Source organism: Trachymyrmex cornetzi, unplaced genomic scaffold (assembly GCF_001594075.2).
Source record: "Trachymyrmex cornetzi isolate Tcor2-1 unplaced genomic scaffold, Tcor1.1 scaffold262, whole genome shotgun sequence".
NCBI classification, from domain to species: domain Eukaryota; kingdom Metazoa; phylum Arthropoda; class Insecta; order Hymenoptera; family Formicidae; genus Trachymyrmex; species Trachymyrmex cornetzi.
This window is the reverse complement of record NW_017297292.1, coordinates 37,806-50,184: the sequence shown is the minus strand read 5'-3', so window position 1 is coordinate 50,184 and position 12,379 is coordinate 37,806. Positions and strand designations below refer to the sequence as shown.

General features: G+C 29.4%; 2 protein-coding genes across 2 annotated transcripts in view; both read left to right on the top strand.

Moving 5' to 3' along the window:
- Positions 1 to 234: 234 nt before the first annotated feature.
- Positions 235 to 8,024, top strand: LOC108761747 (putative odorant receptor 92a). Its single transcript, XM_018508461.1, has 5 exons — positions 235 to 497; positions 582 to 657; positions 3,262 to 3,363; positions 3,450 to 3,608; positions 7,968 to 8,024. The coding sequence occupies exons 1-5, from the start codon at positions 235 to 237 to the stop codon at positions 8,022 to 8,024; spliced, it is 657 nt and encodes a 218-aa protein (XP_018363963.1).
- Positions 8,025 to 9,818: 1,794 nt separating this feature from the next.
- Positions 9,819 to 12,379, top strand: part of LOC108761745 (odorant receptor 49b-like) — a 4,703-nt gene continuing 2,142 nt past the window's right edge. The window contains exons 1-2 of the mRNA XM_018508460.1: positions 9,819 to 10,210; positions 11,628 to 11,730. Of these exons, the coding sequence (XP_018363962.1) occupies positions 9,819 to 10,210; positions 11,628 to 11,730 (495 nt within the window). The remainder of the gene's footprint in view (positions 10,211 to 11,627; positions 11,731 to 12,379) is intronic.

Below are 12,379 nucleotides of genomic sequence, written 5' to 3'. Positions count from 1 at the left end.
AAAAATTCATCCAAATTAATTAAAAACTCACGTTTTATTACTTATTTCTATATATTAGTAACAATTATTTCAAGTAATTACTTACAGAATGTTACTTTCGAAATGATACAGTTTTGCGACTTGATGAAATTACATGAAGAAATTGTGATTCAACGATACATTGACAAATGTATTATATTTCATGGTACATCTATATTTATTTTCTACTGCCTTACGTTCACAGCTATCGCAGTGATGCCTATTTTAGAGCATCAACCATTTCCAACAGCTGCCGAATATCCATTTGATGTATCTTATCAACCGTTAAAAACAATAATTTTTATACAACAATCTATGGCCGGAATAATAGTAGCAGGACAACTATGCATAAATGTTTATATGGCTCTGTTGCTGTGGTTTGCATCGGCAAGATTTGAGATGCTGACTGAAGAACTAGAAAAAACTACAAATGTCTATCAGTTGTTCAAATGTATTGAAAAACATCAAAAATTACTCAAGTAAATGCCACAGCAATTGTCTTACGTGAGAATAATCTAGTTCAAAAGTTTTAAATATAATCCTGACGTAATGCATTTATTCAGGTACGCAAAGGAAGTTACAATTTGTGCTGGTCCTTTTGCATTTGTAACTATATGTTGTAGCACGGTTGGCTCAATAGTAATATTTCTTTTGTTCATTAGTGTAAGTACATGAAACATTATATTACACACGTATAATTCTTTTCTTAAATTTATGCATATAAATACATAATAAATATTATGATCATCAAACATGCTTACAAATTTTAAATCATCTTAATAAACACGATTGAGTCATTCGTTTGCTGTGCATTTGTTTTCTTCGAAATACTGACTGTGTTCCAAAATTTACTGCCAGCGCTGAAAATCTACGTATACTATATATTTTCAGCACTGGCAGTGAATTTTGGAACAGCTACTAAGAGCAGCTAGCTAAATAATAGTCTCTGTTCTTTCCTTACAAAAAAATTTTATATTTAAAAAACAGGCTTAATGCGCGTTACCTACATATCCTTCAATAAAGGTAAAAAAAATTCGGAAGTTCACCTTTAACAAATAATCAATCACGAATAATCCATCGTGTATAGAAGAGGATTTATTTGTAGCTGAGAAATTTTTATTTTTTATTTATTTTCGACTAATTCTAACTAATATACTTAATTCTAATTTATATTGTAAGAATTTCAAACAAATTTTTTTAAAAAATTGAAATTTAAACGATAATTTTGTGTTAATATGTCGAACACTGCCATCATATTTGCATTAAATCCTATAAATAATATTAAAAAATGTTATAAATAATGCTCTTCTAATTAGTTGTAGGTTTTTTAATGTCATATCAATCCCTGACAACTCGCCAGCTCGCGTAAAGCAGCCACGGTAGTGTCGCTGTGCGCACCTTAGCGCCGAGACTCTACCAGTGTCTTCAAATGATAAAATGTATTGTTTAAAATCTAAATGCAGTACCTTCTATTTATACCCATCTATGCGTATTAAAAAAATTTTTAAGGTTGCGGTCCGATATCCACTGCCAGTACTGAAAATGTATAATATACATAATGTGCACTATAGTTTTTTAACACTATAGCAGTGAATATCGGAATGCAGACCAAGTTAATGAATAACTCAACTTTTTGGACAGTCCATACTGAAATTTTTTTTTTTTTTTTGCAATTTGGAATGTCAATTTTAAAGATATGAAATATATTTTTCCCTAAATTATTTTTATTTCAGAGCTCTAAATTTTAATATAAAAAAGTAATTTCTCTCATTTTGTCGGCTGTAATTGTTATAACATTTATATACAATTTTTTTTAACACATAGGACGTCCGGTAAAGACCGTAACAGTGTTCAAACATAGATTCTTGAAATCATATTAAGATAAAAATCCTAATCCAAAATGTCGAGGCTATAACCCAGTGAGAAATGACAATGAAATCGACGTCGAAGCGACGTCGATTTGACGTCAATTCGATGATTTCGATGTCGAATCGACATCGATTCGACGTCGATTCCATTGTCATTTCTCACTGGGTAATAGTTTTTAAATTATAAGCATTTAAATTAGCGAATATATTACCTAAAATGTGCATTTATATAGGTTATATTGGTATTTTATGTTGGCGTTTATCCATCTATACGAATTTTAGGTAATATATGATTATATAACTTTAAATGCTTATAATTCAAAAACTTACAAAAAATTATAGCCTCGATATTTTGGTATTAGGATTTTCATTTCAAAATAATCTCGGGAATTTACCTTTAAACATTGTTACAGTCTTTACCGGACACCATGTATAATTTTATATGCTTTATATACATATGTATGTGTATCTAAAGATGTCACAGTATATATGTACAGTGTATATCTAAAGATGTTACAGGCTGTTTGGAAAGTAATGATAAATCTTTTGCATAGGGGCAGAACGGACTAAACTGAGAAGAAAAGTCCTATACCATTTTACGATTTTAGCAATAGTTGATAAGATATTAATTGCTAAAAATTGCCGAGAAAATTGGTCTTCAATAATTTTTTATTCAAATAATATCAACTTTACGGAAAAACTGTAAGAAACAAAAATCATTTATTTTCTTCTCATAGAACTCTAAGAATTTTTTCAGAATTTTTTGTCAACTTTTTAGTACTGTATTTTCTTATTTTTACCAACATGAAAATATAGGGTATTAAAAAATTTTGGAAAAATTTTCAAAACTTTATGAGAAGGAAATAAATAATTTTTGTCTCTTACAGTTTTTCTGTAAGGTTGATAGAATTTGAGTAAAAAATTATTGAAGACCAATTTTCGGCAATTTTTAGCAATTAATATCTTATTAACTATTGCAAAAATCGTAAAATGGTAGAGGACTTTTCTTCTCAGTTTAGTCCATTCTGCCCTTAAGCAAAAGATTTATTATTACTTTCCAAACACTCTGTATAGATATTATCTAAGAATTTTTGTATAGTTGTAAAAGTGATGCAAATTATGCCAGGACCCAAACAATCTATCAATATGTAATCCTTTACTACACATTACTTAACAATACGATGATTTCTCCGACCCTGAAAAATCATCATATATATTAAGGAATAATCTAGATATTACGTATATAAGCAATCATATCCTCCATCATTATATCCTTCATGAATTTATGCAAAAAAAATAAGTAATTTTAATTACATAAAAAATTTTGGTAAAAGCATCAATATATGGAAATAACGTACATCAATTTTTTAAATAGCATCAACCTATACTGCTAATATTCCAGTTTTTTGGAATGGGTGTAATAGGTATATCAGAAGTATTTATGTATAATTGGCCAGCAGAACATTTGATGTATACGGTAAATTACTAATTATTTAAATCTGTTATATTATAATTCATTTTATTATACAAAATGTTTATTACTTTTATATGTTTATTATCTAGAGCAAACATGTCGCAGAAATAGCATTTCATATGCTCGAAAACAATCATTTAATTAAAATGTGGAAATGTCTACAAATTATTATAATGAGAAGTCAAAAACCAGTAACGGTTTCAATGCCTTGCTTTCTGCCCATATTGTCCCTTAATTATTTTACATCGGTAAGATCAAGTTGCAAATTGGTTTAAAAAAATAATTAAAGTTTACTTACATATTTCAATTTATGTTAATTATTTATCCCAAGCAACAATTCGACGTCTTGGGCATCTTTGGACGTCCAAAATATGTCCTGAAAAGTCCCGTTTATATCGCTATACATATATGTTAAATGCCTAAAATACGTTCCAAGATGATGAAGTTATTTACATAGATATTTTAGGGATGTCCTCCAAGATACGTTGCTAATATGTTCAATTTTCAAGTAGTGCGCAAACAAACGTTGTCAGAAAGACCCGAAGACTAACAACTATCAAACAACTTTATATATTATACTTTCATCTTGGAGCCTAATAATTATTCAGTATCCTTCTCTTTGTTTCCAATAACTTATAGATCAGAAAAAATGAATAATTTTCTACCATTCAGGATTGAACGATACTAACGACGTCTATTTATATAATAAAAAAATATTTCTTTGTGTGTGTGGATGATATATTATACGTATGAAAGACATTTACGGAATTTGGTTTAGACGTTCATATGATGTCGAATTGTTGCTTAGAGTGTTAATTATTCTATACATATACAAATATCTTTATACATTAATGTACAGGGTGTTTGAAAATTAATGATAAAACTTTCGCACAGGGGCAAAATGAACTTAACTGAGAAAAAAAGTCCTCTATACCATTTTACAATTGTCGCAATGGTTAACAAATTATTAACTTATGAAAATAGCCAAATTCGCCCAGCTCACCACCAAATGCAATCGCGCTACAGGATAGTACTCGCCCCGCGCGACGAGGCGCGCGTCCGCCGTCGCTAGAAACGTTTATAAGCGGCAATTGCCGTCGCTAGACATTACGTGCCTAGTGACGGCAAACGCGCGGGCAGTCCTAGGATGTGATTCACTTAACGTTGCAAATACTTCGTTGACCAATCAGAAGAAAGAATTTTACGAATTGACCAATCAAAGAATGCTTCAAAGTATTTGCAGCGTGAAGTGGATTGCACCCCTAGAGTCCCTAGAAAACCAGAATCTGACCATGCCCTAAAAATGACGTGCGTGTCCGAAATATGTGTTTGCTATCAATTAATGATATGGATGTATGTGCGTTCTCGATTGGTACTGTCATGTATGGACACGCGCGCCAATCACAAGAGAGGATGAAGAGATGGCCAGACTCTAGTATTCTAAGGACTCTATAGGCAGTTCTGTCACGCGTTTACATTTGGCGGTGAGCTGAGCGAATTTGGCTATTTTTATAAGTTAATAACTCATTAACTATTGCGACAATTGCAAAATGGTAGAGGACTTTTCTTCTCATTTTAGTCCATTCTACGCCCTATGCGAAAGATTTATCATAAATTTTCAAACACCCTGTATACAAAATGACAGCTTAAAAAATTTTTTTAATTTTTAATTATTATTTCAAGCATTAATAATATTTATACGGGGTGTCCCGTAAGTTTTTGCCAACCACTTTTGTGTAGATAGAGCGGACTAAACTGAATCGAAAAGTTCTCCATTTTGCAATTTTTGCAATAGTTAACAAAATATTAATTATTAAAAATGATATTGGTCTTGAATAATTTTTTACTCTAATACTATCAACAAAACTGTAAGAAACAAAAATCATTTATTTTCTTCTCATAGAACTCTAAGAATTTTTTCAAAATTTTTTGTCAACTTTTTAGTACTGTATTTTCTTATTTTTACCAACATGAAAATATACGGTATTAAAAAAAATTCTGAAAAAATTCTGAAAAAATTCTCGAAACTTTATGAAAAGAAAATAAACAATTTTTGTCTCTTGCTATTTGTCTGCAAAATTGATAGTATTTGAGTAAATAATTATTGAAAATCAATATTCAGTAATTTTTAGTAATTAATATCTCGTTAATCATTGCGAAAATTACAAAATGGTATAGGACTTTTCGATTCAGTTTAATCCGCTCTATCTATACAAAAGCGGTTGACAAAAACTTACGGGACATCCTGTATAAATATTATCTTTTATGTAATATTTTCTCATGTGTTTATGTATAAATATTATCTTTTATGTAAAAATATTTGTTATTATGTGTGTTACAGTATCTTTCAACTATACTCTCCTATTTCACTTCCCTGCGAGTAATGATGGAAAATGATAACAATTAAATATACAAACACAGTTGAAATACTTGCTTTTAATGTTTGCAAAATTTTTATAATTGTATAGTATTGTAGAAGTTTTTATAATCGTGTAGTTACTGAAATATAACTGCTACTACTATTATTTCTCTCTCTCTCTCTCTCTCTCTCTCTCTCTCTCTCTCTCTCTCTTAAAAAAAATTGGATCATTAAATTCGAAAATAATAGTAAACTGAATTAGAGTGTTATTATTACAGCATTATTGATAAATATTTTACTTCAAAGTTTATAAAAAAAGTTTATACACTATTTACCCATACATTTTCAAATGCTACTACTTGCTATTAATCTCTAAAAATAACAGAAATAAAAAATACATTACAATTCTGTAAAAATTAAACATTATAATAAACATTCCTCCTGAGAAAACTGTCTGATAAAAATAAAAATCGGATACAAGTCGAATGCATAAAGAACAGTATCAGAGGCATAAATGGAGTTCCTAAGAAACGAAAATCGAAACAACGAGATGTAAAAACCTTTATGCTTCTTTTACAGCTCGTTATTTCAATTTTCTGCTGTTACTCTTCTCTTCAACTTACACTCCGATTTTTATTTTCGCCAGAGATATTAACTCCAAAGAACTAAATTTCTTGGAACGAAACAACTTTGATTAGTACAAAATGTGTGCCTAAATAGAAATACGAAAGAATATATTGAGTTTTTTTTAAATCCAAAATATACATTATTGTAATAATTTTGAAAATGCATTATCTAATTACAATTTTATTTAATTTTAACCCTAATATAAGAGATTTTAACTTTTATTTAAAGACTATTTAAACTTTTGAAATATAAGAAAAAGATTTTCTATATAAAAATTCGAAACAGTTTTAAAAGTTTCAAAGACATAGACTATAATGCACATTTTGCAAAATTTGAAATTTCTTTTAATACGCATTTAAGAACCATTAAAGTAAAAGTCAAACATACGTAGCTACAGTGTATTAAAGCCATTTATTAGAATCGTCTAAACGGCAATTAAATTGAATTGAGTAGAAAATCTGAGCAATGAGACATTGCCATGTCTAGTATTAATTTGTCTAGTAGTAATTTTAATTTGTATCCAATGGTATTGTTCAAAATTTTGCGGTTATTCGAGAATATTTATATTCTAACGATTTATTGTTGAAATTAATTCAGAGCATAACCTTTTAATTTCAAAAATCCAAAGTAAAGTTTAAGAAAGACAATTATTCCTATAATAGATTTACTATATCTACCTGTAACGCCAGCCTGGCATAAAACAGCTGACAGGCAGACGTCACTATAGCGAAAGACGGCATACACTATAGCCCTAACAAATTCCTACACATATATAGCTCTCCCTCCATCTTCCCTGCTCTCCCCTCTTTTCTAGCTCTTGACTATTCCGAGCGCATCCTCCTTTTTGCTGTCACACCCCCGTGCCTCCCCTGAGCAGGGATCACGCACCCACCTCCTCATCTCAGGAGAGCAGACTCGCCTGCTCCTCCGGGAACTCTTATAAACTACTTTTTTTATTATTTCTTTCTCTTTCTCTCTCCTGTTGGCTATGCCTAACCCTTCGTCATGCCTATAGATGTCGCAATCTAGACGAGGAGGCTGGCGGAACCAGTTGCGGCGCTTTATCAAAGCCCTGCACGCTCACGGGGACTTTGATCCTAGGGTGTTAGGACCGTCGCCCGGCCCCATCGAATCGGGCCCGCCATCCGCGGAACCCGTCGCGTTGGTGCCCGCTCCCCGTTCACCCTCCACGCAAGGGTGCGTTCCCCTCCGCGTGACGCAGCTATACCGGCTCCCGATACTTCCCGGGCCCCGTAAGGATCCCCACCAGGCCTATCAAGGTCACAGGTGTCGATAGGTATATTATATGTATGTTTTTGATATTATATTTAAAAATATAGATAATATTACAGTCAAATCTCCTTATTCTTTACTTCCCTTACTTTGCCATTTCCCTTCTTACGTTCATCATTGTTTTTATTTGCGTCACCACTTTATTATGCATTACTTTTTTAATTCGAGTATAGTTAAGTAGTCATGCAAATAATTATAAAATGAGAACGGAAAGTAAAAATGGCAAATAATATAAAAGCAGAGAATAAAAAATATTCAAGGTTGTATATCTTTTAACAAAACTATCTTATAAATAATTTAACTATATATTTATTATTCTATGTTACAGTATCTTTCAACTATACTCTCTTATTTCACAACACTGCGAGTAATAATGGATAATTAAATATACAAACACAATGTGTTGCAGTCAAAATACTTGCTTTAAACAATTAATGTTAGCAGAAAAAAACTATATGTTTTATATTGTGTTGCAAAGTTGCTGAAATATACTATTGCTTCAGGTATTATTTGATTCAAAAACAATAAATTGAATCATAATTGTCATTATTATAGTATTAATAATAAATACCACTTTAGGAGATGTAATGTTATATTAGTTTTTATTGCAATATATTTTCAATTGTCACTACTTGTTATAAATCTCTGAGAATAAAAAAAAATAGAAAATAAATTACAATTTTGAAATATTATACATAATAATAATAATTTTCATATATTATTTCCCGAATGTAATATTATAAATAGTATTAATTTTTTCACAAATTGAATTTACAATCGTTATTAACGTAAAAAAAAATTCATAATCAATAATCTTCCCTTTTATTGCCTCATTCATACTGTCATAACTTAGTGTCATAAAAAAAACAAAATTAAAAATAATTAAAACGATATTTACTGTAGACTACATATATTGATCCTCTTTTCAAAAACGAAAGTGAAAGTTAATTGTAAGAAGGTTACGCATATCAATAAACGATGATAAAATGTTAAACTTTTTACTAAGGGTGGGATTTCATTTGTGCGTTTTTGTCGTATGACAAATATATGCAGGATAGAGAGATCCTCGAATCTCTCTATTCTATAGCTAATCAACAGGCTTGAAAAATTTGTCGTATGACAATAACGCACAAATGAAATTCTACTGCTTCAACTATTTTAACATAAAATTCCAAGCACAACAAAGTAGCGTTTATTTCCATCTTTATTTCTAAAGCATTTTGATGAAACTAAGGTTGCATCGGAAAATTTTATCGTATGATGAATATCAGGAACAATTGCTATAGCGTGTAGCAACGATCTTCAATTACTTGCATATTCCATGACTTATAAATCATTCTCAACCTAGTATTCATCACATTACGTATAATGATAGAAAATAATAGTGTTCAAGAAGAATTCTTTTATGCTTTCAAAAGAAAGAATTCAATGCACAAGGTATATATTAAATTAATGCATTGAATATCTCTTGCGAGGAGTGTATACTTCTTTTAGAACTTATAGTAAGAATTCTACAGATATTTGTGGAGTTTAAATCTGCTAGGTAATATCATTCTTCTTTTATAAGAATTACATCGTAGAAATATATTCGAGGAAGTCCATTAGAACTTCGTTTGTATAAAATTTTCTTCTATGTGCATTCGCTTATTGTATTATAATACTGCAATTCTTTTCCAAGCAAGAATTTTTTCGTATACGTTTCTCGTAACGTGTGCACATGTGTACGTAAAATGATCATGAAGAAGAACTTGACATTAAAGAAGGTGATCACGATCGTAAAGATAAGTTTGTTCATAACATGGTGCTGGCCTCTTCCAAAAGACACAGTTAAGCTTAAAATTATCTGTGCGGGACTATACCAATATCTGTGTCTAATGTTAACTTTAGGTCTAATCGTAGGACTAACGAACACAGTTAAAAACCATCTAAATGATCCTCTCATCATGGCAAAATCAATAATCATAATATGTCCTATGGTGCATGTTGTTTGCAATATCATAAGTTGTAAAATTAATTCACGTCGTCTGCAAGTAATTAGTATAAAATATATTTAATAAGAAGTGAAATTTTAAAAGTGGAATATCGGATGTAAAATAAAGCTTATCTCGAGACATGCTATTTCTTGTACATTTTGCATGTATAATATCGGTCTAATCGATTTCAGTTGGTAACTTTCGAAATGGAAAATTTCTGTCAATTAATTAAACCTCACGAAGAAGCAACTATTCAGCAATACATTAGCAAATGCGTTTACTTCTACGGTGGCTCTATGCTTTGGATTTATTTAAGTGCTGTTTTCGTCATCACTGGACCTGTCACGCTAGATCAACCGTTTCCAACAAACGCCGAGTACCCGTTCGTCATTTACCAGCAACCATTAAAAAGTATCGTATTCGTGCATCAGTCTGTTGTATGTCTTCAAGCTTCTGCTCAGCTATGTATGAATATTTTCATGGCTCTTCTGCTTTGGATTACCACAGCGAGATTTGAATTATTAGTCAAGGAGTTACGAGCAGTCACCAATGTTCATGGTTTAGTTCAATGCATTCGACAACATCAAAGATTACTACAGTAAATATTTAAAAATATTTATATTAGGTCTGTTCCTTTTCTAGATTCCAGAACTGAATATCTGCACGATTTATTTTTTTTATCTTTTTCTTTCCAATGGTTGTTCTCAGCAGAAATAGCAGCTCTTTGCAATTGTTGTAAATTTTTTTTAATATAATTCGTCTTGCTCTTAGTTTCTACCACTGAATCTAAATGTATAAACCAACTATATTAAAGAATTTTACAATAGTTGCAAAACTACTTTTTCTAATGGACGCAGCTAATGTGAAAAGAAGATAAAGACAGATGAACTGTGCAAGAAATTCCTAGGGTATGAAAAAAGAAACAGAACAAGCCTATTATTATAACATTTTAATCATAGAGATCAAATTTAAGATAAAATGTTCAATAAAATTCAAGCATACCAAGCATAAACTGACTTAGAAAGTAATATATACTACAAATAATTATAATAATGTTATCAAACATATTTTTATAGATCATTATTATTAAATTTATAGACCAATATTATTAAATATTTTTTTTTTCAAATAGTCATATTTTAATTTTATATTTTAAAGTTTTTGCATTTTCATAAGTAAATCTATTATAGATCTTTGAACAAGATTTCCAATTTTGGAAATCTATCACAGTTATTTTAATGTTAAAAATGTCACTTTTAATTATTAATCATATATCTATATTACATCATCTTAAACTGTATCTTATTAAAAAAGTAATTTTTTCTAAATTTACTCAGCAAGAATTTATCATACTGTATTTTCTAAACTTTTGGAAAAATTTATATATACACAAGGTGTCCCGAACTTTTTTGCCAATCACTTTGGTGTATGTAGACAGAGCGGACTAAACTGAGTTGAACAGTTCTCTACCATTTTGCAATTTTCGCAATAGTTAACAACATATTAATTACTAAAAATTGCTAAATATTGGTCTTGAATAATTTTTTACTCAAATCTTAACTCTACTATCAACTTTACAGAAAAACTGCAAGAGACAAAAATCATTAATTTTCTTCTCATAAAGTTCTGAGAACTTTTTCAGAATTTTTTATCAACTTTTTAGTACTGCATTTTCTTATTTTTACCAACATGAGAAAATACGGTATTAAAAAATTCTGAAAAAGTTCTTAAAAAATTCTCAGAACTTTATGAAAAGAAAATTAATTATTTTTGTCTCTTACAGCTTTTCTATAGTTCATAGTATTTGAGTAAAAAATTATTCAAGACCAATATTTGGCAATTTTTAGTAATTAATATCTCGTTAACTACTGCGAAAATTGCAAAATGGTAAAGAACTTTTCGACTCAGTTTAGTCCGCTCTATCTACACAAAAGTAATTGGCAAAAAAGTTCGGGACACCCTGTATAAAAACAAGATATTTTAACAAGATTGTTCAATATATACATCCATTTTAGATATGCACAAGAAGTGGTTGCCATAGTTCGCCCCTTTGCATTGACAACTATAAGTCTTAGTACTTTTGCATTAATAATAATAATCGGTCTTATTTTTATTACTGTGAGTATTATAGTATATTATTAATGATAACATTATTAATAATACTGTATATATGTTTTGTAACTTTAAATGTGTGTGAAAAAGAACTAATTCTCTCAATTTTACATTCGCGTTTATTCCTTTTTATACTTTATGTGTTATTTATTATTATTCGCATTATAGCATATTCTCTGGAAATTAATTAAGACTAAAAATTTTATAATAAAAATGTGAATGTTATACTATACTATAACTTATGAATTATAAGCAATTAAAAAGTTGATCATTCTAAGCCAGTAAAAACTGCATATAATAGTTCATTTTCCACTTCTTATTAATTTTTAGTTGTTTAATAAAAAAAGACATTATGTAAAAATATTTCCAATCACAATAATTTCATTCTTTATCAATTATCTAATAAAACAAAATTTATATTTTTTGAATGGACTGAAGTATTTTAAATTTAAACTCTATACGATATCAACAGTTAATATTATTCATTTTAATTATTACTTTTGCTAATTTTATAAATTATTATATTTAAACATTTTTGTATTAAAATTTTTTATTTTAGTTAATTTCCAGAATTAGTTCTTAAAATATTGTCAATAGTTGTGTGATAGAACAGTATCTGCACTGAGAGAAAAACTATTTGGTATTTGTAACTATA